The sequence below is a fragment of the Podarcis filfolensis genome, assembly GCF_964270895.1.
Source record: "Podarcis filfolensis genome assembly, chromosome: 2".
Lineage (NCBI taxonomy): Eukaryota > Metazoa > Chordata > Lepidosauria > Squamata > Lacertidae > Podarcis > Podarcis filfolensis.
In genome coordinates this window covers 54780964-54808145 of record NC_139605.1, presented here as the reverse complement: position 1 = coordinate 54808145, position 27182 = coordinate 54780964, and the positions used below count along the sequence as shown (strand labels likewise).

The 27182-nt window shown below is 40.3% G+C and overlaps 1 protein-coding gene across 2 annotated transcripts in view; it reads right to left on the bottom strand.

The window, feature by feature from the left end:
- Positions 1–36: 36 nt before the first annotated feature.
- Positions 37–27182, bottom strand: part of USP4 (ubiquitin specific peptidase 4) — a 37907-nt gene continuing 10761 nt past the window's right edge. For both annotated transcript variants that reach the window (XM_083603296.1, XM_083603297.1), the window contains 15 exons: positions 26826–26943; positions 25960–26133; positions 25002–25160; positions 23229–23453; positions 21568–21651; positions 19426–19520; positions 9763–9954; positions 8708–8796; positions 8160–8378; positions 7997–8067; positions 7357–7472; positions 6067–6216; positions 4269–4372; positions 2934–3022; positions 37–2203 (listed from right to left, as the gene is read on the bottom strand). In XM_083603296.1, coding sequence (XP_083459422.1) covers positions 2084–2203; positions 2934–3022; positions 4269–4372; positions 6067–6216; positions 7357–7472; positions 7997–8067; positions 8160–8378; positions 8708–8796; positions 9763–9954; positions 19426–19520; positions 21568–21651; positions 23229–23453; positions 25002–25160; positions 25960–26133; positions 26826–26943 — 2005 coding nt within the window. In that variant the 3' untranslated portion in view covers positions 37–2083. The remainder of the gene's footprint in view (positions 2204–2933; positions 3023–4268; positions 4373–6066; positions 6217–7356; positions 7473–7996; positions 8068–8159; positions 8379–8707; positions 8797–9762; positions 9955–19425; positions 19521–21567; positions 21652–23228; positions 23454–25001; positions 25161–25959; positions 26134–26825; positions 26944–27182) is intronic.

Sequence of the window (27182 nt, the reverse complement as noted above, 5' to 3'; positions counted from 1 at the left end):
ATCCACCATACAGAAAAAACGAAGTCCACACTCAAGTGCAATCCACTCCTTTTTAATTTTTTTTCCTTTTATACAGTAAAGCCAGTCACTTACAAAGTGCTAGTCTAAAAACAGATTTTGACACTATACAGAATGTACACACCAGCTAGGATCCAGCCTGGTCAGAGGCAAATCCAGGTTCCTAATACCATCTTTACAGCATTTAGAAGAAATTTAGTTCAGGAGCCCAAAAATCACCCAAACACAAATGTGCACACTATCTGACCATACAGAGCAGTGAAAAGATTGCTGCAACAGTATGGAACAGAAATACATATGGTTACATTAAATTGCTCTTTGCTTTTAAATATCTGTTTCCTTATCTGTCCAAATGTTACATTCCAAAGTAAATATAACCCAGAAAAACAGGAAAAAACAAAACAGTGCAATGCTACAGTTTGAACTTAGCCTTTAAATAATTCCAGCCCTAACCCCACCCACCAACCCAAGTGTGCAGGAAAATAATATCCAGTTGAGACAAGACCTCAAATCAATTAAAGAACCTGGAAGCATTAGCAACTGAACAAAACAACTCAAATTTCAGTGTTTAAAAGGACTATCCTGGAGAACGCAATAGTAATCACTGGAAGATAGTGAGCAAAATGCAGCTGACAGCAATGAGGACTCTTCTGCTCTGTAGGTTAAAAAGAACACAATCACTTTTAATCAGTTCTGTTAAAATGATGTGGCCTGACGATGCCACTGGCTACCACTTGCCTGACGTCATGCTGATAAAGATCAGCACAGAAGCAGTCTGGGAGAGGAATATTTCTTAGTTTGCTGAAGGGAATCCGTGGGAATGTGTTCAGAGCACAAAAGTGAAACACCTTTACACAGGTGCCAAGGTAGTTTCAAAGCCATGACACTAAATGGAAAATGCCTTAAGGTGTCATAGCAGTGTGCATGGGAATTCCACGGCGTTACCTGAAAGCTCCTTTCCTAGGTTCTTGTCTATCATCCTCCGTGGAGGAGGCTGTGGGTAGGAAGAAGTCAAACAACATTTACTCTTGCCATCTCTCAGCCAATGAGAAAAAAATACTAAGGAGGTATGAGGATAGCAGAAGATTACAAAAAGAGAAATGAAATGGCTAGAAAGAAAAATAGTGTGTCTGAGACCACCCAAAAGGACATATGCCACTGGACACTGATTCCTACGCAGCCTTCAAGAGATGGACTCTGAACTTTTCATGGTGTGGCTGAAAGTGCAGAGAAATAGAAGACAGCGGAATTTCAAAAACTACCAGGGAAAGTTATTTTAGCTCCCCAATGAGACACTTGAATAAAGAAGCCTTGTGATTGCACAATATGTAAGTTACCAACTAGATCAGGAAGAAACTCAGAGCATATAAGTCTTCATGTGAGTTGGTGTGAAGAATAGGCCCCATGAATACTGCTGCTGGAAAGGCTGGGGGTGGGGGAGAGTTAATCTTTGGGACGGATCCTAAATAATTGTTTTATTAGCACGCAACAAGAAAATGTGGGGATTGTGACTCCTGTATGGGACACAATGAGCCAGAACAAATATGCAATTTTCTCTTTTTATTAAAAGCACACACAAGCTCACCATGCCATGTCAGCAAGGGACTGACAGGAACATAGTGCCAAAATGTGCTGTGCAAGATTGGAACTTGTGCCAAATGTTCACTTCTCTTTTACTCTGGAAACACAAGCACTCAGGCATCTTCTGCAATGCATAGAGCTCAAACCAGAGTTCTACTTACAGTCAAATGTTGTTTCCTCTTGCAACACAGCCCCACTTTCATACATTGCTCCAGTCATACAGCATAGCTCCTGCTTCCACACAGTTTCTGCCAGACTAGACAGTCAGATTTAGATAACACTTTATTGAATAACTATTTGTTTAAAAGCTCTTTGGCTATGATATACCCAAGTCCTTGACATCTTATTGCTTCCCTATGCTATCCATAGTTACTGCTCATTGAGTCCTTCTGTACTGAAACTCCTGTTTGATTCTTACAAAAATCAGTTCTTGGATGCCTTTTAAAATTAGCAATATGACTTGTTTAAACCCCACCACATAGGTTCAGTTGGTATCCATGCCATCACATTCCTCAGATTTCAGCTCAGTGCTTATGCAAGGAGCGGGGTTTCCCTTGAGCATGCCATCTCTACGTTGGTAGAAGAGGACATATGCCGCTTTTGTCTGCAAGGCAAGGTGAGAAATAATGGGATTAAATTGGTCTTCAAGCCTGCATGCAAGAGAAGTCCCAGTACCAATACCCTGTTCTCTAGTAGCTCTGTAGATCTAGAGCAGCCTCCCACAACTTGGTGCACTCTGCATGTTTTGGACTACAACTCTCTATCATCCCTGACCGTTCACCATACTGGCTGGAGCCAATGGAAACTGTAGTGCCACATCTGGAGGGACCTATGTTCGCTACCTGTGTTTGATAGAAATAGATAATCCAGCACTCATTCCTGAAAGTGATTTAGGCAAACAGCGTCAAGAAAGTCTGACCAAGTCAAACAGAGCTGCACTCAGCTCCATCTTCCTTATGAGTTTCCAGGTGTATGCCTCAATTCTTTTTAGGAAACATTCTGCATGTCCATTCCTACCTCGCAACTGTGCCAATTTAGCAGCTGCATAAACATTGTTAGGGAGTATTCGGGGGGGGGGGGAGCTGAATCTCAGATCTCATGCCCTTTTTTTAAAAAAGGGTTTTTAAACACACTGCTTACACAGCAGCCAGGCACAGTGAAAAGTGAAGTGCCAATGAAATCCCTGTCAACCAGCATCTTAATGTATAGAACTATGCAGCGATGAAAATGTGTATTGTTGGTCTGAGCCTCAATTTAAGTACTGAGCAATGCCCCTGTAATTCTAAAAGTCACAGAGTACATCAAGGTATATTCAGTTGACTTCAAATACATACCACTATTTGATCTTCGGATGCTGGAGACACACTGCTGTCATCAAAGTAGTACCATTTGCCATTCACTTTATTCTTAGCATATGCAGTATCTACCAGGGAAGCAGACGTGACATAATGGACTTGTTTAGAGGTACAGAGTGAGATTTACAAGTGCTGATAGCCCACAGTTCCATTTAACAGTAGCTTTTTTTTGGTTAAACTCAGTAATCAAAGGCCACTTTGTGCCTAGCTGACAATGGCCAAAAGGAGCATGAATAAATCATGAAGAGCCATTAATAGTTTGAGATTAGAAAAACATTCTGATTTGCTATCTGTGTCAAATATGTGGCAAACCTTGAACAGTTTAATCAGATGTAACTTGTAGATTCTCTTTTACAACTTAATTGAATGGTTTTATGTTTTGCACAGGTATTTTTGGTGCAACAGGAGCAACTACAAAGATGCTAGTCCCAATCCTCCAGTGGTACAAATGTGATGGAGGTTCAGTGGGACAGAGGAAGAAAGCCTTGATTTGAAGCAGAGCAAAGGCTATTGGTTTAAGAAGGCATTTACTCTAGTTATAATAAAAGAGAAAGTTACTGAGAAGGCGCAGCACTGCATTGGGGCAAGGCATAGCTTCACATTTTTAATAGCAAAGGTCCAATGAGCATTTGTGTGGTACACACGCAACTCACAAGTTGTTTTTTTAAGCCCCACCTCCAAATGCACACCCATAGGGAATGGTGACTGCCTTTACATAATCAGGGATGCACAGGCATTGTTCAAAAGTCAAGACCACATTTGAAGAGTTTCTCTTAGTCCTTTTACGAGGCAGAGTGGGGAATGGAAGGAGCTTGATAAACCAGCCCCAAGTCAAACCCTTCTTCAAAGAGCCAACTTCTCACCTGATGGAGCAGAGATCAACCCATTGTTCTGGACCAGTGGATGTCAACCAGTAGGAATAAGCAACAAATAGCTTGTACTAGGAAACACATTTATATTAGGCCCTATCTACTTTGGCATTACATTAGTGGGCTGAAATCTGGATCACCCCTGCTCCTGTTTTGTGAAACCAGAGTTTAAATTTGTACAGTATTTCAACAAGTTGCAGTTCCATCCACCAGAGCATCTTATCTGAAGGAGCAACTGCATTTTGCTGCCCACAGAGTACTCAATTCAGTTTTAAAATACTACTATAGTCCATACCCAGTAAGCCTGACTAACACCTGGGGTGGGGGGGAGCCTGCGCTGAAATCTGTCAGGTCTTCCACTAAGTTCCTTTTATCTTGCATATTATCTAATGGGAACATTTTGAAATTCTGCAGTTACACATCCAGAAAGAACATAATTACTCACAGTGGCCAACACCCATGCCTCCATAGTGATTGGAAACAGCAATGAGGTCATACACGTATGGGCTTGCTGCCGGGTCACAAACGAACTCAGACATGTTCAAATCCCTACAAGAAAGAGTCACAAGGGAAAGGTCAGCCAGCAACAAGTGCAAGGTGATACTGAAATCTCAAGACAAATAAAAAGACTTCCATGAGCCCCCAGACAGTGCTGTAAGCACCCAACACTTCTTTTTTAAATATCCCAATATTTAGCGTCAGTAACTGACTTCACTGCCGCTGCTAACTCCTAGCAGGAAAGCCAGTTCACAATATCAACCTCAATAACCACACAGTGCTCCCCCAATGTCCCTGCCGATGCAGGAACAGGCATTTCCGCAATACACCACAAATGTAGTGGCAATTTTTTCAGTTGCAGCCAATGCTGGGCGATTTCCATGATTGCAACATCTGTGGACATTGGAAAGCCTGGTTTGCATGAGGCACTGTACAAATGCATTCTCAAAGTGCATTGAGACAAAACTGACTGTGTGACCTAACCTCAAGTAACTTTTGGGAGAGGTGCTCGAATATGGTAGCTTAGCAGTTGTTGTTCAGAGTTGGACTTATCATATATTCCAGTGCTACAGAATTACAGAGAAAATATTAGACCTCAATACCCTCCAGTGAACAGAAACAGCAGGTGTAAGATCAGGGCCAGGCACTTACGACTTTCTATTCTGCCTCTACTATACCCCACATCCAAATCAAGTCCTGGATGCATATACAGTGGTACCTTGGTTCTCGAACGTAATCTGTTCCAGAAGTCCGTTTGAGTTCCGAAATGTTCAAAAACTGAAAGCGGAAGCCTCAATACAGAAAACTCAAAATGGAAGCCACGTTTCCTGTTCGACTTCCAAGGCGCGTTTGAAAACTGTGGCATTTACTTCCAGGTTTTTGGTGTTCAAGTTCCGAAACGTTCAACTACGTTCAAAAACCGAGGTACCAACGTATATGTCAAGGCTCTGACTGTGCAGCAGACTTAGGGAGAAATTCAACATCACACTATGATAGTTCCATTAATGCAAGCATTTCTGCATGCCAGATGGAACCATCTTCCCTCTCCTCCTCTCCTACCACACTGTCCTAGAGAACCACTCAGAGCTGGTGGAAGGCATGCGGGCGGGGGGGGGGGAGGAGTGGGAAAGCCCCATTCTGTTGGCTCCTGCTAGTGCAACTATTTAGCTGAATCCAGCTCTTAACCTCTAGTGCATTATGTTGTTGTAAAATATTAATCGACCACTGAAGTGGATGGTAGAAAACTGTGAGACATGCTTCTGGCTCCTCACATTTTGAAGGCTAAAATCCAGCCTGTGTACAGTGGTGCCTCGCAAGACGAAAATAATCCATTCCGCGAGTCTCTTCGTCTAGCGGTTTTTTCGTCTTGCGAAGCAACCCTATTAGCGGCTTAGCGGATTAGCGCTATTAGCGGTTTAGCGGCTATTAAAGGCTTAGCGGCTTAGCGGCTAAAAGGCTATTAGCGGCTTAGCGGCTTAGAAAAAGAGGGGGGAAGCGAAAAAAATCGCAAGACTCGCAAGACGTTTTCGTCTTGCGAAGCAAGCCCATAGGGAAATTCGTCTTGCGAAGCGCATCGAAAAACGGAAAACCCTTTCGTCTAGCGGGTTTTTCATCTTGCGAGGCATTCGTCTTGCGGGGCACCACTGTACCAAGGTTCTAGTTCCCAGCTGGGTTCTCCAGTCAGTGAACCCCAATTATTTGTATTTCTTTTTTGCTCTGACCACCAATGCAACCAAAAATCCTACCTGATAGGGAATTCAACCACAGTGTCAAGCTTATCCCTCCAGTATCTGTTATATGAGAAGCGTTTTAAATGTACTACTAAAATACGTGGAAGTGACCAGAGATCAAATTTCTTAGTGGCTTGTTGATGTTTCTTGCAATTGGGACAGTACCTGAAAGAACACCAAAGAGAAAGGTAAACAAAAATAATTATTATTATTCTTCCTCCTTTCTAATCTTTGGAAACATTTACATTTGTATATATTTAATAAAAAACCTTAGGGACAAAAAATGAATAATACTGAGGAGACACAGAAACCATGCCCTGAATAAGGACCAGGCTGGAAAACTGGATGTAACATCACGTTTTGTTCTGGCATAACAGCAAGACAGCAGTTAGGAAAAGCTTGAGCTACCTTCCTGTCAAGGCCAGCAAATTGGATGTCCATTCTGATGAGGTGGCAAAGAGAGCTAAGGAACAATAATCAGAGAAGAGGAAATACTGACAGATGGCTTCTCAAGGAGCCCCCAACTAGACTGCACTGTGAAAATGCTGTGCCACTTTTTGCCTCCAATTTGTCTTCCAGTGGGTAGTCTGATCCGCCAGTATACCAGAGTGTAGCTTCATGTTAAGTCCAGCATTTCAGTTCAGTCACAGGCCAGGATAGCAAGTTGGAATGTTTTGCAAAGCCCACATCCAGAGATGGGGAGGAACAGAAGAGATTTGTGCTGAAGTCTACAGATGTATGTGTGCTGAGGCAAAGTTATCAATGTCCAAAGATAGAAGGGGTAGCCTTTGTGGCTGGCCTACACAAGTTTCCCAGCAGTATATTAGTTCTGTAGAAATAGCAGCTGCCTGTATAAACCTGTAACATCACTTACATCATCTGGGGAAATTTTACTTATGACACTGTAGCCTACAGATAATCACAGGGTGATTACCTGAAACAGGTCTTTTTGCCCAGGCTTTCCTTAGTCCATAGGTTTGGACCCTATTATTGCTATTAATGCAACTGTACATAATCATGTAAGCCTTCCTTTTGACAGCATGTTATAATTCTTATATGCATGTAGTACAAAGAAGTTAATATTTTCCAGGATGGGTCAAGCGCTGTTCTTACCACATGTGAAAAAAGCGCTGTTCTTTAACCATGTGAAATCAAGCCACCTCAAAAGTGACTAAATGAAATCAGTCTGAGCTACCTTTTCTACATGACCTACAGGGCAAAATGCATAGATAATATCCATGCTTTAGTCAGTTGCTAAACACAGTCCAGAGATGTTATTGCTATGAGAAAACACAGCAAACCTACCATGGATCATGTTCACCAAGTGTTTCCATAGTAGTGAACAGTTCTATGCAATCTTTCAGAGCTACGGTAGTTTTCTTCTTCTGTGGCTGAAACATACTGTTGTGTTTTTCAAATGCCTACCAAAAAAGAAATATACATTATGTTTTTTCCTCAAGTGTAAGATGCATGTTAAACCTTCTAAAAATTAACACACCACACAGGAGAATACTTTAAACCCTTCTATACTAATTGTCTGCAACTTTTATTTCAGCTTGATTCTTTGCCCTCCTCTTCTCTAGTAATGCCTCTGTACACTTTACTCATACAAAGATGGTACAATACCATATCTGTAATCACACATATGATGTCAAGTGTGAGACAGGTAAAGACCTGGGTCAGCCAAAATGGGGTTTGCAAAGCTCAGTGGTAAGCGGTGTGCACAAAGCTGAACCACCAGCTGATCACCAACTCTTGAGAAGCCTTGTGCTGGTGCTGATAATGACCTGTTGTCAATATTCTATGACATTGCTCTATTTCCTCAGTACTTTTATCAAAGTACAAAGGCAGAATAAACCACATAATCTTGCCTAACCCCCTGCCAACAGTTATAAGGGGCCAGACTACAGCTGTGCCCTTTAAAAGGTGGGAGAACGCTAATCACCTGTGCCTCATGTTCATCAAAAAGCAACTTTCGGGTGTCAGAATCCCAATCAATAGCAAGAGTTGCATGAGCTGGAAAAGAAGAAAAGAAGAAAAGCAATAACATCATGTAAATCTGCCAAAGATGAGGTGTGTCTAGGATGACAATTAGAGGAGATACCTACAACTCAACTTGAGGATTTTCCCATCTGTATTAAGGGAGTTTATTTCTGATGTTCCATAAGAGTTCACAAGACTGAAGCTAAAGAGATGCCTTCTGTGATGCAGGCCTTCCTTTTCCAGGTCATCCTGGATGCAGTCCTCTGATTTGCAGGCATCTGTTTCTGATATTTTCTCCTTACTGTCTTCCTCTCCATTCTGATGTTCCATTTCTTCAACATCACCTGAAACACATTTTAAAAATTGTTTTTCACTTTTGTTGTTCCTCCATAGCATTTATAATATCCTTTGTCTGAAAAACTAATGAGCAAATGATTGCAACAGCAGCTTTGAAAGGAATGCGGCTAAATCAGAGAGAACCAGGGAGGAGTCTGTACCCAACTTTGCAAGTTATCACAACATGCAATATACTTAATAGTGTTATTTGAAGAATATTTCTAAAGCACAGAAGGTTGTATACTACTACAGGATGTATAATACTATTGAGGAGTCATGTCTACTACTTTAGACAACACAGATTTAGTTAAATAATACCCATCTTAGGATAATTTACCTTCAGACACACTACTGGAGCCATTGCAATTCTCACTATCTGGACATCCTTCAGAACATTCTTCTTTTAAGGAAACTTTTACATAGCGACTGAAACACATAAATTATTTTTTTCATTAAACGCTGACACGAGTGACCCATTATTGGAAAGGCAGGTACATTAGGAGAAAAGAACAATTAGTGCAAAATCTCCTCTAGATGTTGATGATTACAATTCCTACCATTCCTATGTTGACTGGGGTTGATGGGAGTTGGGTATCTATCTCATCAGGAAAGCAGCCAAATTGAAAGTACAGAAATATTTCCTCACCCACTACGATTATCATACACATATAAAATAAAAGGATCCTTAAATCCCTTGAATTTCCTTGAAAATTGGTAAGATATGTAAAAGAAAATATGAAATAAACAAACTGAGATATGAAAGCATAAACGAGAACCACACATCCTTACAATTTTTCATTGATTCACTGTTTATGTTATTACCATAGGAGTTTTCTCTTAGGATATAGAATGCTGTAATATAATCAACATTTTCACAAATATGGTAACATCAAGATAAACAAACTAATTTAGTTCAGTTCGTTAAGTTAAGCATGCATTGTGTGATGACTATTAGTTTAGATTTGGGGTGGAGTTTTTTTAGCAAAGAGAAATTCATGGAAGCTTAATGCAACCTGTATACACAGAAGCAATACACAGATAAGGGCCAGGAGTTTCTTGTGCCGCTTCTGAGTTTTCAGAGGTATCTGGTTGATAGCTGCTAGTAACAAAAAGTTGGTCTTTGATCTTAGATTCTTTTTGGGTTCATATAAAGGAAGAGTTTCAACCAACCAAGTTAATACAAGACATTTGCCAGAAAATTCTACAACTATGGAAGTATTTGCAGTTTCAAACTCATACTGATAAGCTACCAGTGGATGCAGAACAATAACAATTAGGGGCACACAAACTAGTAACATCTAATAACAATCCTATTGTAGAGTAATTGGAGAAACGGAGATGATTGGACTTAGAAATGAGTAAACTTATATGCCACAGAGGTCCTGTACTCACCTAATCCGCTCCAATATAACATTGTACAAGTGATCTAGGGTAAGCTTGTGTTTGGGTATAGCTATGAGTAGTGGTTGCCCATAGAGAACAGTCCCCGGAGCAGCACTGGATTGTCTTGCTTTCTTTTCTCTGAAGTAAACTGAAAGAGTGATGCATTCAGCACCATCTTCCGTTGACTTACAAACTTCGTATCTGTACAAAAGAGAGAAGAATAGTGAGCAAAGTTCAGTCCTTTCAGAACTGGTAAGAGTGTCATGCCAGTCTTAAGCATTCACACTTGGAAGAGTCATATTCTACATCACAGTTCTTAAAATAGGAGCTGATTCTAAGCTCATGACTGAATAAACCATTTCCTTCTCCCTTTACTTGAACAATTAGATACGGTTTTATTTAGAAAGTGTCAAAAGTTACCAGGTAAATGAGGGCCCTGCCTGCAGACATGCAATGTAAAAAGATCTAGTGATCAGTCCTATGATGTTAACCCAAGACAGTAACTTGTACCCACAGGCATTCACAAACACCCGTTAAACAAACAACTAGAGCCATGAAAAATTTAATGCTGTATGACATAGTACTGGAATAATAAATCAGTTTGCTAGGAACCAGGATTTTTTTTTTAGGAGTCAAGGAGAACCAGGTGATTGAAGGGTGCATAAAGATCGGGAGGAGGGGGTCAAAAGAATGAGAAAGAGAGTACAGGACCCATAGGGAAAAAGGAAAAGACCTGTGAAACTCATCTGGGACAAAGAAAGTGAAGAAGTGGAGTACTGTTCCCTCAGGCACAGCTCCAATAAACAGCAGCAGACCAAGCATCCTCATTATTGCAACACTTGCAACTTGTATCTTCTCTGAACACCTCCCATGAATATGAAAGTCCTCCCATCTACTAGCACTTCCACCATGCATGCAGTAGTAGCCCGACTCAGAATGGTGCCTTGTAGTGATTCCTCACCACTTCTCTGAGTGGCAAAACTGAGGAACTGTACCTACCAAAGTTACAAAACAAAAAGCCTTTTGCCTCTCACACTGAAAGTAAACAAACAATCTGTATGCATGAATATAGGGAGGTATTCCTCTTGCTGTACCTCAACATTTGGTGTCTGTGAATTCATCCAGATTTTTCAAATCCTATTGATACTGCGTAAGTAAAACAAACAAACCAACCAACTGTACACCTAAGTACATAAACATTGCAACTGCCCACTATTATTAACAACCTCCACAATAACCCTAAATAGAATATTATTGATATGAAAATATAGCTTCAATGGGTATTATTGGTTAGCTTAATGTGCAAAGTTGCTACTGTACTTTGTTCTTTACATATTGTTTTTCTTTCTTTTTTTACTCAAGACCCAAATTACAAAAAGTTCATTCTAGATTTAGCCCTGACTTATTTTTCTGACTTCTTTAACAATGTTAATTTAGATTAATCTGAATTATGTTTCAATTAAGTTAGATTCAGACACTGGCCTTAATTTTTTTTCTAGACCCCCAAGACCAACCAATTTTGGCCACAGTTGCAAAAGGGGAAAAAATAGCCAAAGTAGACAGCAGAGCCCAGCATCCAAATGTGGCTACAAATGATCCCTTCCTCAGTCATCAGATCAGTCATTTGAAGAGTGGAGAATGGGCGATAACCCTTCCTCCTCATCTAATCTGCATGGATCAACTAAAGAGGGGAGCTGCCTGCCTATGTAAACCCTGGGTGAGTGTATATATGTGAGTGTGTGGGAGTGGCCACACCTACTGCTGCTATGTGACTCTCAGAGGGTAGGCTAGGAGCGAATGTGTCCCTTAGGTCCCAAAATGTTACCCAACCCTGCTCTAAAGCAAAGAGCAGAATCACTCAAAACTATTTTGCTTCAGGCTATATAATCTCTAAGGAAGGAGCATTTCTAGGGTCAGATTTTATCTTAGTTTATAGTTGTATTCCACCACCCATCCAAAACCCATTATCAGAGAGAAAACCAAAGAGTAATAGGATAAATCTTGTATTTCAGATACTACATTCAAAATCTCCATAACCATTCAGTCTTTTACCAGTTCCAAGCAAACAAGGGTAGAGAAACTATGCAAGGTAAAGTGGACAGGAAACCAGGGTAAAGTGACTGGCATGAGAATATTATGACAGTTGATGTCAGTAAGTTAAGTGTGACCTGCAAATCATTTTGGCAAAGTTTCATCAATTTTAAACATATATGCTGAATGCCTCCATTATCCAGGCTAAGATAACAAAGGCACTCAAACATATAAAATCTCTCCAGCCTCATATCCCAAGATGCTTCCCCTGGGAAGGAAAAACCCGACAAAAACTTTGCATATTTGTGCAATGATAGACACTTACCTGACCCCTTGTAGGCTGGCTCCATGCTCCAGCAGGATCCTGGGTGATGTGATATCACCATCATGGCACATGCTGGGGCTTTACATCGGAGCAGGAGCCTAGTTGGGGCGGAGCATCATGGGACCTAAGGGGAAAAAATAGTAAGTGTCTGCACTGAGTGCTGAATGCCCCTTTTAGTTTAGCCTGGGGGAATTCAGCACAAGTGACGCATGTTGATGTAGTTTTGCCAGATTGATTTGCAGATCACCTTTATTACAATCTGTCAACTGAACATTCAGTAGGAGAAGCAACTTTCCCGAGAATTGCTGATTCCAGGCGGCAACACTGCTAGACCACCATGTTCTTATAAATGCTTGGACTCAAACTTTACATCTCCTGTCACTCGTGAATGCCTCCAACGCATCTACCAGTACCACATTAACCAATCCTCTAACAACTGGTTAAAGTATGTATGCAATACACCTAGAGAGCAATTCAGCTAATAGATTAATACTGGAAATTCTTTGTTAGCTCCCAGCTACTGAAAAAAAGTGATTTCCGATATTTGCAATAGGGTGTCAATAGTAGCACAACTGAAAAAGAAAAAAAGACAAACATGACAGAACAATTCAGGTTCCAAAACAGATGAGATGCTGGAGATTGGTGATCAGCTCACCTAACTTTTCCCTCTCACTTAAAAACTGTGGGATGGAGGGATTCATTTTTGATCACCACAGTTGCCTTAAGGAACAGAGGTAATCTTTGCTCTGTGCCATTTTCCAGGTCTACATCATGCACATTCTGAAGCTTCAAGCCCTCCAAGTAGAAATATTACAGGCACTTACATTTTAATTGCTACATACCGTATTTTTCGCTCTATAGGAAGCACCCGACCATAGGACGCACCTTGTTTTAGAGAGGGAGAACAAGAAAAAAAAATTCTCCCCCTCTCTGCCCAGCGCCCCTTCAGCAAAGCGGCAGGAGAAACGGAGCCCCTTCGCTGAAGGGGCGCCTACCCTTCAGCGAAAGGAACCCAAAGCCTCTGGAGCGCAGCAGGAGCTCCCGCTGCGCTCCAGAGGCTTCAGGCGGCTATCTTTGAAGCCTGGAGAGCGAGAGGGGTCGGTGCGCACTGACCGCTCTCACTTTCCAGATAGCCTCGGGTTCCTTTTGCTTGTGGGGCTGGCGGTGGGGAAAGCCGAGCTTCCCTCACCACCAGACCCGGGGAGCAGCGGGAAGGCCTGCTCTTTGGGAAAAGCTGCTCCCAGAGCTTGTCGGGGCTGGCAAAGGAAGCCCGGGTCCCGCCCCCAGCCCCAGGGACCACACATTCGCTCCATAAGACTCACAGACATTTCCCCTTAGATTTTAAGAGGGAAAAGGTGCGTCTTATGGAGCGAAAAATACAGTATACATGGGTTTAGAATGCATTGGTGCGAGTTTATCACAGGAACAAAAACATATTCAATTTTTGCAGGAAAGTGCAGATAGTGGCTGCCTGCCATATCTCAACAGGAATGCTATTCCACCAAACAGCGGCAATATCACCCTAAGTTAGTGTTACACTAATTTAGTGTCTTTGTGTACTGCATCCCAATCCCTTCTCATGCTCAGGCATGGCTGTGAGGAAACTTTTGCTTCGTTTTTCAGCTAACCAAGATTACTTTTTGTATCCAAGCTGTGCTTACTATTAACGATGTTTTCAGGAAATAGACAGGCTCATGAACCACAATTTGAAATTTGAGTCTCTAAACCCTGATAAATGGTAAACAGCTTGTCTGGGTTTGGACATAACGAGTAACTATTATTAGCTGAAGGAGCGTCTCCACCCCCAGCATTCAGCCCGGACACTGAGATCCAGCGCCGAGGGCCTTCTGACGGTTCCCTCATTGTGAGAAGTGAGGTTACAGGGAACCAGACAGAGGGCCTTCTCGGTAGTGGCGCCCTTCAGATGTGAAGGAAATAAGCAGCTATCTTAACTTTAAAAGACATCTGAAGACAACCCTGTTTAGGGAAGTTTTTAATGTTTAATGCTGTATTGTTTTTAACACTTGATTGGAAGCTGCCCAGAGTGGCTGGGGAAACTCAGCCAGATGGGCAGGGTATAAATAATAATAATAATAATAATTAAGCTGAAAGCTGATTCTCTTGTGACTACACTGGAGGAAAATGGAGGGGACCACATGACCCTAAAATTTGGACATGTAACACTAAACTAAGCTTTAGTAATCTGGGTGTTGCCATGAAAAAGGTCCACCCGTGCATTACTGCACACCATCCTTAAGTAGTGGGACACCCAATAGGACCTCAGATGTTTGTAACCTATGGGTAGATACATGCGAATGAGGCCACTAATAGCTGAAATGACAAACCATGGTTTGTGGTAGGCTAGCAAATGAGAATTAAGACAATCCTGTTTTGAAACGTGTTTTCAAATTGTGCTTTGTCCTAACCAGAGTTGGGTATGATGACTCGAGTTGACAAACCATGGTTATGGCCATGACTCCAACCCAGAAGATCACAGTATCAAGAGATAGGAATGCTGCGTAGACCAAGTATGAAAGCTCTAACATCATCTGCATATATGCTTGAAAGCTCAAAATCATGATTTGGGTTCTAAAATGGGATTAGTACAAAATATAATTTGCATAATGCTGGAACTGAGATGCCTCGACAAGCCATTATCAACTTCCAAATGTATAAGAGCAATGCAGATACAAAACAAGGGAGAGTGTAATATATTAATCACATTTGTTAATAAACCTTAAAAGTTCACTTTACATTTGAAGAACTCAAATGCTTCAGTTCAGAACGTTGCTCAAATCCATTCTTTCAAGTCTAAGCATCATTAGTCAGGAAGCCTCTACTGATCCATCTAACTCAGTATGCTAACGGTCGGAATCTTGCCAGGGGCTCAGTCAGGAGTCTTTGCCAGCTTCACTGCTATCAGGGACTGTATCTAGAATTCATTTTACACAAACTGCACTGCCTTTGAGCTGACACAATTAATGAAGCATGTAAAGAAGAGGGGGGTGGGAATAAGCAATCTTGTCTGCTTCAGAAACTGGCAAAAAGGTATTTCTAAGTTTGTCTGGAATGGGGAAAAGCCTAGAATAAAATATAAAATACTTATAGATACTAAAGATTGAGGTGGCTTCTCCCTTCCAGACTTGAAATTATACTACAAAGCAGCTTGCATCACGTGGATTCAGGATTGGATTAAATTAGAAAGAGATGAAATACTGGACTTGGAAGGACATGATAATAGATTTGGTTGGCATTCATATTTATGGTATGGGAAAGATAAAAAACATAAAGGTTTTCATAATCATATAATAAGAAAAACACTTATAAAAGTTTGGAATAAATATAAAGACTTTCTAGAACCAAAAACCCCATGGTGGCTCTTGCCGGTGGAAGCATTAGCATGAAAGCCACTTAGTAAGGGAGGAAATTGGCCAACATATAGGGAATTATTAATAGAGGCGGAAAAAGGGTTAAGGCTGAAAGGATATGAGGAATTGAAGATCTTTTTACAAAGCTGGTTACATCATAGACAATTAAATGAATAGTTTAAGGAAGACAATAAGAAAGGTTTTAGTTATACAGTTTCAAGCTTTATAGGGAAATGTTAGATGAAATTGTAAAGTCAGCACAAATAAAGTGGGCTCAGGATTTAGGTCATAATATACAATTTGAAGACTGGGAAAAGATGTGGAAGGTAAACCTAAAATTTATAGATTGTATCTTATTGAAAGAGAATTATATGAAAATGATGTATAGATGGTATATAACACCAGAGAAAGTGGTCAAAATGTATAAAAAGGGATCAAAAACTTGTTGGAAATGTAAAGAAAAAGATGGAACATTCTATCATATGTGGTGGGAATACAAAAAGATTAGAAATGATTGGGAAATAATATATAATGAATTTTAAAAAATGTTTAAAAAGACTTTTGTTAAGAAACCAGAAGCATTCCTCCTAGGAATTTTAGACCAAGATGTAAAAAAAAGGGGGGGAGGGGGGATTTATTTATGTACGCAACAACAGTGGCAAGAATCATATTAGTACAAACTTGGAAGACAGAAGAAATACCAACGAAAGAACAATGGCAAGGAAAACTTATGGAATATGCAGAACTGGCAAAATTAACAGAAACATTACATGAAAAGGACAGCAAAGACTTTAAAAGAGAATGGGAACCATTTACAACATATATGAAGAGGCAACATAAAGAAATGGACTCATTGGCAGGGTTTGAGTAAACAATCACAACTGTATACAACAAAAAATAAGACTATATGTATTGGGAAAATTTTGGGGAAACAATACGCAGGGTGAACAATGTGGAAATAAAACAAAACGGGAGTAGGAGGGAAGTCCAGGGGAGGAAGGTGGAAATACGAAAAATTGTTAAAGATATATTGTTAGAAGAAGTATATATGGAAAAATTAAATTAAAAATATTTTTTAAAAGGGGGGGGGGAATCAAGCAAACATTTTAGGTAGTCTAGAACTGAGATGCTAAATTCTTTTTAAGAGAGGTTTTACCTCTACAAAAGTGTTTTGTTTGCTTTTCAACAAGCCTTCCACCACCTGTACTCTAGGGTAATGCAGCCTGTTTCATCATTTGCAGCTCCCAAAGCACCAGGCTACTGAATGGACTCCACAGCACTTAAGAGAGCACTTGGGAGGATTTCTGTTAGCGGCCCATCTCATCTTGACATTCTATAGTGAGACCAAGGCCTTGACAGGTTCACTTACTCTATCCACCAGAAACTCCTGCATAACATTCAGGAATCCACTGCATTCTATTAATCTCCATGGACCTCCACCCCTGCAGTGGGATGTAGGCACCACAATTCCAAACTTCACCAGGAAGTGGTCTGATCATGATGACTGTGTTGTAGAACCCACCCACCCCCTACTCCACAGAAAGAGACAGACACTACCACTTTCACAACTTGAAGCAAAGACAAGATCCAAGCTATGTCCTACCACATCTTAGATAGATGATGAGACAGATGCATGGTTACCACAGATATCATGAACTCAAAAACTGGTCCTGGGAGCCTCGGCACACACACTGAAGGTTACCCAGGACAATCATCCTGGGTTCCTTCAATACTATTTTCACAACCACCACAGCCATCAAGGCTGTTGGGAAACAGGGTGTGGACGGTATACCAGCAGCACCCCTAATCAGTCTCTATGGCCCAACATCAGGTAAAGACATTCTCATTCTGCCCTGAGAGCAAGAGGTGTACTAGTGAGTTGCACTGAAATTCTAAGAACTATGTCAATAATGTGGTACATTGGTTCTCAAACGCCAAAACCCCAGAAGTAGGTGTTCCAGTTTTCTAATGCTTTTTGGAAGTGTTTCTGGGGAACCTGCACCAATCAGAAGCTACACCCTGGTTTTCAAACATTTCGGAAGTAAAACGGATTTCTGGAATGGACTAAGTTTGGTGCTCTCTTTTTTTTGCTATTTATTTTGCGTTTTTGTTTTTAGAGTTTTTTGATTGATTTGTTTTTGTGACTGTGTGGAACCCAGTTCAGCTACTGATTGATTTTGTGACTGTGGAAATGGATAAAAGTCCCCCATCCAAACAATGACTATCATCAGTGCAGGTAAGGGGGGGAAATTATTTTAATTTTTATCATCTACAATACTGTCTTATTTATTTTATATTACAGTACGTTGATTATTGCTTTCATTTTATGCATCAATGGTTTCGTGAAATAGTAAAATTCATGCTAAATTGCTGTTTTAGGGTTAGGGTTGTTTTTAAAAGCTTGGAACGGATTAATCCATTTTGCATTACTTTCTATGGGAAAGCATGCCTTGGTTTTGGAATGCTTTGGTTTTGGAACTGACTTCCGGAATGGATTAAGTTTGAGAACCAAGGTACCACTGTACCTCTATCCCCAGCACTGAAGTTTGCCCTGCTGTTGCACCGAGTAACTGGTCAGAGAGATGGGTGAGATCAGGCCCACCCAAGTCTTAGTTATGCTAGGTTGGCCTCTTTATCCATTGTGGATGAGTAAATTCTTATTCTGAACCTGCCTAGTATTTAACAAAACCATGTTATCATTTTAGAGAGGCTTAATGATGCAGCTCTATAAATACTACACAAAACAAAGCCAGACCCTCCTATTGCCACCAACAAATTTTCACTGTCACTTGATATCAATAGTCAATCACTGTACTGCCACTACCACCACTTCTCCTAATCTAATTTCACAATCTGCTTGACTTTAACTATTTTGAAGATTCCTATTAAAGAACTGCAAAACAATCTGCCATTAACAAATATCTAACGAAGTCCTAACTAAATACAGAGAGTTTTTAGGAATTTAAAAATAGATAAATTTAGTAGGATTTGTGATGTTCTGCCATCATATCCAATTGCTAAGAACTTAGTTTAAAGGCTCATCTTTTATAGTTCATTTTTGTGCTCATAGCTCCAACACAATGGGAATACAATCCAAAATGCAATTCTAATACAGTATGTGTATGTGTGCTCGCATGCATGTATACCGTATACACACAAAAAAAAAACCTTCTTAAAAGGAGGTGCATTGTAAGATGTCAAAATATACTGCTTTTAAAATGTCTCTGTTCTAGCCATTTCTTACTTGACAGTGATGAACAAGCCCCATCCACTTACTATAAATAAATGTTGCACCAAACTTGCCCAAACTGACCAACTCCAGGATCAGTTTTACTGGTGCATTCCCAAAAGATTGACAAGAGAAGCACAAGGTAGTGCTCATGATGTTTATCCACCAACATTTCATATATACACAACTTTATAGGAATGTGCACATGACAGATACTTAGAAAACAATACCTGCAGACACACTGGAAGTTCGGGGTAGGTGTATGTGAGGCAGGCTTACAGCTAACTTTAAAACTAGAACCCAAAGTTTAAGGTTTAGTTTCGAATTGTCACAAGTTCTCCATGCCTGATTTCCCAATGTAAATGTAAACATTTTCATGCTCTTTTAAGTTTCAAAAATGTTAGTAAATTTCAGTGGAGATTTAGCATTCCATGTAACATAGCCCCAATGTTTTCTAGAATCTATTGGCATCTGCACAGCTAAACAATAAAAAATCCAAGAGGAAAATAGCAGCACACAAACACCTCAAAGGTCACTAATTAAACAATATGTGTCCCACACCACATGATATCTCATCAGAACAGCATACAACACAATGTAAGAACTACTGATCACCTACATAAATTGTGGGTACCAAATAATCTTTTCAGGCTAAACACTCAAATGTTACATAGCAGAAGTTTCTTATCTCTACTCTTCCCAAAGAACCGGTTACTCACACAAAGATGTTGTCCTTTGGCATAATCTGACTTAAGCTTTCATCCATCTGGAAAATTTTGTGGAATCGGTGATTATAAACATCTGTCACCACCATCTAAAAACAGGAAGTAGTTGAGAATGGAAGTCAGAATAGCATAATGATAATCAAAATATAAGCCAAGTTCAAGAAAAATATTGAAGATTTCTCCTAGGCATTTTCAATATTCTCCAATCACAGAATAATAGAATTGTAGAGCTGGAAGGAACCCCAAGGATCATCTAGTCCAACCCCAAGAGGAAGTTTGGTGTCAAGTGACTCATGCTTAAATAAGCCGAGGGTAAAGGTAAAGTTAAAGGGACCCCTGACCATTAGGTCCAGTCGTGACCGACTCTGGGGTTGCGGTGCTCATCTCGCTTTATTGGCCAAGGGAGCCAGCGTACAGCTTCCGGGTCATGTGGCCAGCATGACTAAGCCGCTTCTGGCGAACCTGAGCAGCGCACGGAAACACCGTTTACCTTCCCGCCGGAGCGGTACCTATTTATCTATTTGCACTTTGACATGCTTTCGAACTGCTAGGTTGGCAGGAGCAGGGACCGAGCAACGGGAGCTCACCCCGTCACGGGGATTCGAACCGCCAACCTTCTGACTGGCAAGTCCTAGGCTCTGTGGTTTAACCCACAGCACCACCCCATCCCTAAATAAGCCGACTAAGCAAAAAACAACAACAAAAAACAAACAAACCAGTAGTCAAATGAAAGAACTAGTACAATATACTGGATCTCAGCGATGAGGAATAGTTAAGACTCCTTGTGTTTGCCAAGAAAACAGATGCCAAAACTGAAGGAATAGAACTGGTTGCTTTAATAGCTTGCCCAGAGAAAAATCTCTTTAAAATTTCAAAATGGGCAATATAATTTGAAAAGCAGCTGCTTGAAAGCAAGGATGGCGAAGAGAATGCCTAACAACCACTGGCAACAAAAACTTTGATCTGATAATAAGCAGTTAGGTAGTGGAATGAAACAGGGTTCTTCTTCTCCCAAGAGTACTGGCCTAGCCACTGCTTCTTCTTACTTCCTTGATCCCAAATGTGTTCTTTTCCCAGCTCAATCACCTTCTCCACCATTTTCAGCTTACAGAGTTGAATTCAAGATAATTAAGGTTGGCTATCGTATACATTAGGGAGCTGACAAAAGAAGTAGGTGGGAACTGACCTGAATACACTAACCAGAATAGGATTCCCTCCTATTCCCTCAAATCCCCATTTATTTGGTCTGGTTTCTAGAATATCCCTTAAGTTTTGCATGAGATCACCATCATCAAATACACTCTCAAAGAGCCCAAGAATAGCAATTGTTATTTTTCTTTCTTTCCTCTTAAATATTATCTGATTATAAAACATTAAGATGATGTCTTTCACCAGACGATTTCATAGAATTGTAGAGTTGGAAGAGACCACGAGGTTCATTTAATACAACACCTACAATGCAGGAATCTTTTGCCCAACGTGGGACTTGAACCCACGACTCTGAGATTAACAGCCTCATGATCTACAGACTGAGCTATATAAGATATAGAAATAGATAATCTTTCCAGTTTAAAGAACTCTTCATTATTACACAAGATCAATTCTCAACTACATACAGATCATTTGTAACACAATACCAAATTCTGCTAAGAATGCCCTTCCTATTAAATATTTGTAGAATGTGCATAATTATCAAGGAGTTATCAGTGCTAAGGATCCAAGGTCTCACTTCGACCCAATGCTCACTTCAAGCACTTGGGGACATCTTTCAAAATGAGTGCTATACATAGTTGGTATTAGGGCAAGCAGAACAAGGACAAGGTCAGAGAATGGGCTCATGCTGACAAGCTGTTCCTGTACAGAGTTTTTATCTGAAAGAGGACAGTTTGTTTTCATCTAAGTTTCTGTATAGACAAACATTTTAACATGTGGAAAGTGGAACGTGACTCCTCACTTCTTGCCCTAAAAAGAAAAATTTACAACCTTTTAAAAGATGTGCCCACTCCACAATATCAAGTCACCTTCTTTTAATGTTTGTTAAAGTTATTTTTAACTAATTCAGGAATCAGTCTACCTAATAACATTTTGTAGAAAACTGAGCCCTTTTATTTATCACACAATATTATTTAGCCTTACATTTTCTGCAGGAACCCCGGAGAATTTTGAGAGTGCATCACACAGGTCAGATACAGCCCCCATCATTGGCACAATTACCTTGTACTGGGGAAAAAAGCAGAACATTACACTTATACTAGGCAAAATAAACCTTGGTAAGGAATACAATTCTAGACTTAAGGATCAGCATCAGTAACCAGGTTTGATACAGGGTGTGTTTGCGTGTTATAGTCAGACATGGTTAACAGTTTACTGTGAACGTAGCTTCTGCTTTTCTCCTACCTGCTAGTAAGTAGGAGCAACAAACCACTACCCTTGGCTTACTGTTATGTCCAAACCAGCCACCATTGTTTGTGCAATCAAGCAAAATTGTGAAGAAACTACATTTTATTAGGATAGATTTAAATGTAAAAATGTTGTCCTGTTATAAGCACTGCTGGGATTGTAAAAAGCTAATGGTATGACAGGAAAAAACTGGCATTTTTTACTCTTAACTAAAGCTAGAAAGATACACTGTATTGGGGGTTCAGCTTGCAATCTACCAAGAAGCAATTAATACTATTGCTAAGGGGGTCACTATTGCTGATATCTAATATTAGTCATATGCAATATACACCCGATGACTTAACTTGATTGATTTCAGTGGATCTACTCTGAGTACAATTCAGTCAGATACTACCCTATGTAGTTTGTGAGGTATAAGTTATGACACTTAGCAACAAAATTCAGTTTATTTAAGACTCAGAAATATGCAGAATACTAGGTTGTGAAAGATTGTTTAGTGGAAACTACATCCAAAATTATCAGCCCATAATTACAGGCCAATTAGGTTTCTTTGTGGGAATGTTGTTGCTAGGCAGTGACTGAAATCAGAGAGGTCATCTCTGATTCTTGGGCTGTAATTGTGGCCAGGGCTTCACTTCTGTGTGAACATCCTTGGGGTTCCCTCCTCCCTGCGTGTAATATGACTGGCAATTGGGATCTCACCTGCTGAAAAATGGATTGGACAGATTCCCTCTCCAAACATGTAGATCACAAAACATACAGCTGAGGTCAATCTTACTATGCTCAGTTGGGCGTACTCACAGGTGAGCATGCTTGGAGTACAGACTTAGCTGTCTTCCCAGAGTCTCTGTAAAACTGATCTCAAGATTGGGTACTGGATGCATCTTATCTCTGTGTGTACGTATGCTGATATATATATATATAATGCACATATAATGCAAAGCTGGTCATTTTACATGCTGGGGTAGGAAGGCTTGTTGTGAACTGTGTATTTTAAGACAGCAATGTTTGTTCCAGCTATATCTATTTTAAATTTGATTTCATTCCATTTATCTGTTGGAGGTAAAGGTGTTGTATATGATCTCTTCCTCTGCACATTTTTTCCTCACAACAATCCTGGAAGGTAGGTAGGTAACTAGAAAAGGTAGGTAAGAGAGGTTGTAATTGACTCAAGGTGATCATGTGAGCTTTATGGGATTTGAACCTGATATCTGAGTGTGTTTCTATGTACATTGAGCAGGCGGGAGGCGTACAACGCAGCTCACACAATGACCCTTAGTATCGGAATTGTAATGCTAAAGGCAGGCAACCTCTTGTAAGTTGCAGAGGGCACAAAACACTACACTTTGATTTTTCTGTCTTTCATAACAAAGACCAACATGAACACCTCTACTTACCTGAGTAGGTTTGCGCTGTGGATCTGCAAAAACCAAGAAAACCTCCATGGTTCGATCTTTCTTCAAGGGCAATGGAAGGGTTAAGTAGCAAAAAGGGTCAAAAGTCACAGAAACTTTAGAACATTTGGGGCAGACCAATGTGGATTTGAAGAGACCGTGGAAAATATCTACAATTATAGAGTTATTACGCAATCGATGATTCTCCCAAGCTTCTTTTGCTACCACCTGCAAAAAATAAAAACACATTGCAGAGAAGCAGAAACACAGTATAAAGATTAAGATGCAAGTTCTGACGAAACATCTTTTATCTGTAGGGAAGGTTACTGAAATACAATAGAAGGACGTGATGTGACAAACTGATGCTGAACAACTATGTTTGTATGCAATGAAATCATTCACTTATTGGTATACCTGTAATTCAACATGCAAGTGACCTGCAACAGAACAGAACAGAACAGAACAGACTATACAAGATGATTGCACCCTAGTGTGTAGGTGAAATTTGCATAGTATGAGAGAATCCAATTCTAGGGAGGGAATTCCAATGTCACACTATTACAAACATTCTGTCTGCCTAAGCATTTCAGTTTGCAAGATGGAACAATGCCCCTCCTCTTCCCCTGCTGTTCTGGGGGTTCTCCCCACCACCCAAACCAATTTCAGAGGGAATTTGGGGCACACAGGGGAGGAGAAGCGTTCTGTGCAGGGCTGCTGCTGACAGTGAATCCCAACCTAGGGAAAGGCAGATTAGAGGTAGCTTCTAGCAAGTGAACAAGGAACTGCTTAAGCAGTACTGCAGCGCAATTAGTAATGTACAGTCAAACCTAAGAAATATGTAGCTTTCGGCAATGTTTGCTCCAACTATGATCGTTGTGACATTCATGCAAAGGCAGTTATTTAATAAACACTACACTGGGGGGGGTGTGCGTGTGTATGTGTGGCATCAATTCTCAAAATTACCGTAATAAAAACTAGGCCTGCAATGGAAAAGCAGCCCAATTAAGTGAAACTTTAAATTGGGCACTGTCCCCAAGTAATTATTTATGTCATTCCCTTTTAAGCCCTTGTTCTACTTCGGTTTAAACAGGGCCAAGAAAGGAGGATTACAGCAACTGACTGCAATTGGAAAGGGTCACCTGGCTCTCAGGTTTCCCCAGCCAAACTGGGTGGCTTACAAAATATATAAAACATCATAAAGCATCAAACATTTAAAAAACTTCCCAATAATGGTGATTTAGCTATGCAGGTCTTATGTTCTTAATGAGAGGAAGGATAGTTATATCTGGCTGGCCACAACTGAAAACAGCTAATGTGTTCTCAATACTGTAGTTAAGTTCCAGCCAGCATCAGTCACAGTGATCTGTCCAGTGTCCTGACAAACTGTACTTTGCCATGCCTGTTGTGATCCTGCATCGCCTATCTGGACTCTGCCTTTCTAGTAAGTGCCACTAATTTGATCCAACTTTGGAGCTAGTGGAGTTTGCCATGCAACTGCTTGGACAATCTCGTCCATGTATGCATCTTCAAAATTAGGAGGAAGGCTACCTGCTTATCAGAGCACAGGGCCACACTCACAATGGAAAGCATATTTGTTGAAGCCTGGCTAAGAGTCAATGGTCCCAAGTGGACTGATTCATGGATTCATTTGCTAAGAAAAAGACATCCTCAGTAAGACAAACAAAGGAACTGGATGGGCAAAAATAATTTGTAACATATGTTGAGTCTTTTATAGCACAATTTAACTCCAAGCAGTGGAATGTCTATGCAGCATACCGAATCAGGCCTGCCATTAGCATCCTTCAACTCCAAGTAAGGTTTCTTTTTTACTCTGTTTAGATCCTCATGTAAACCATCTAAAAGAAAGGCCAGGAGCTCTTGGGAATCTTGTTGCTGGTACCCTGAAAACTGAGGAGCAAAGCGGCCAACCTGGGTCTAAAATTAAAAAAAGAAAGGGAAAAATAACATTAGGAAGATGCATGTGAGCAGTGAAGGGAAAAGCAGTAACTCTAGCCTCATTTGCAGAATTCAATGAAGATTAGCTAATTCCTAGCAATAAACTAATGTCAAAAAGATACCAAGATGTATGAAGTCTCCTCTCATATCAGTTTCTTTGGATAACAGTTATCAGATACAGTTGCCGTATGGTTAATCCATGTAAAATTCTGTGAAACTGACAAACGTGCTAATAAAGTACATTTGTTACTTATTTGACTACAGAATATCAACAAGTGATTTGAAGACCATGTGTACAATTTTAACAACTGTTTCAAAAGCAACTCAGTGTACAACTAATTTCAGAGAGATATAAAGTTGCTAACTTTCGGCTCAATTTTATTTGGAATATTGCACTTTACAACATACCACAGTGGTACAAAACAATAAAAAGTAAACAGATAAAACAGTTCTCAAAAAAGAAGTCAGATAACTCCTAAAATCTTGTTAAAAATCAAATTGTATCAGTAAAAGCTTTAGAAGCTACAACTATTCTAAACAGAATGCATGGCATTTCCCTGCAATATGCAACATTCAGTGAATTATTAAGGCACTGTAGCACTCAGGAGTCCATATCATACTTAGCATTCTTTTAAGTTCAACCTAAGCTACCAGGCTAGACATTTCATGATGGGGAAAGTATTTCCCCAAGGGCTAACATTAAAGCTCCATGCAGAAAGCATGAAACCAAAAATGTCACTTCCTCTAGCTGTGTTGCAATGACAGAAAGTCTACTTACTTTGAACATGCGGGGGGCCACGTGAGAATTTCTCCCAGACCACATCTGTTTGATGAGTTCTGCATATGCTTCTGCAATTTCTCCTCTCATTCCCAGAGGATTCTCCTGATTTATTTCAGCTTCATACTCATCTTCCAAGAAATAGTCAGTCAGTGGAGGGGTGTTACTCAAACACTAGAAGAACATTCAGACACAAGAAATGCATAAAAAAGAAAGCCATGCCAACAACCCATTTTCAGCCCAATGAAAACTAAAATTGTACTAGAGTCAGCAAAATCACCCTATACAGAACTGTATTGCAAGCTACATTAAATATTACATATGGAAACTGCTGAAAGAAGAAAACTGAGTAATATGTACTAGCTGGGTTATTTCTATTTTGGGAGGGCGGGGTCATAGCTCAGGGTAGACCACTTGTTGTGTATACAAAAGGCTCCATGTTCAAATGCTGGCATCATCATATAGGGCTGAGAAAGTTTCATGCCTTGAACCCTAGAGAGCTGCTGCCAGTCAGCAGCCTGAGTTGCACACAATGCTAATCCAAACAATGGCTAAGTATGATTGAGTGAGTGGATTCTCGCAGCAAAAAGTGTAGCCACTTTGCTCCTCCCTTGGCCCTGCTGCTCCTGTGCTACTCATAGAGGAGCCAGGGTTTGGCTTATAACATATCAGCAATATTGAGACCAGTGTTCTGACTCTAGAAAAATGCAGCTTTCTATCTTCCATTGTAACCCACAGCATTATGTAGGTTTTCCAAGCTGTATGGGAACCTAACAGTTATACAATTTAAGATGGGGTAGTATAAAACCCAAGCAGTACAGTGCCTACCACTCTAGGTTCTTCAGCAGATTGTACCAGTTCTTTACCTGTAAAGCTGAATTCATGAAGCATGTATTTCCTAGGTTACTGAGCCCACAGAGACCGGGCTGTGACTGAGGAGGGCTCTCCCTGTTGTTGTAGGAGTTGCAGGAAAAGCTAGAACCTCTGGAGGGGGGAAACATACTGGAATATGATAACAGGTTGCAGAATATTTCGGCTAAGAAACTATTTACAGCTATACAAAAATAATGTATATTGTATTTCTTACCCGCCCTGCATCAAAATTTTATGGGGAGTTTACAGAATGTAAAAACACAATACAATTAAACACGTAACTCAAACTGAAGACAAAGCAAACTTTCCAAATGATCTATAGCATACACATGCCTACACTATAAAATTCC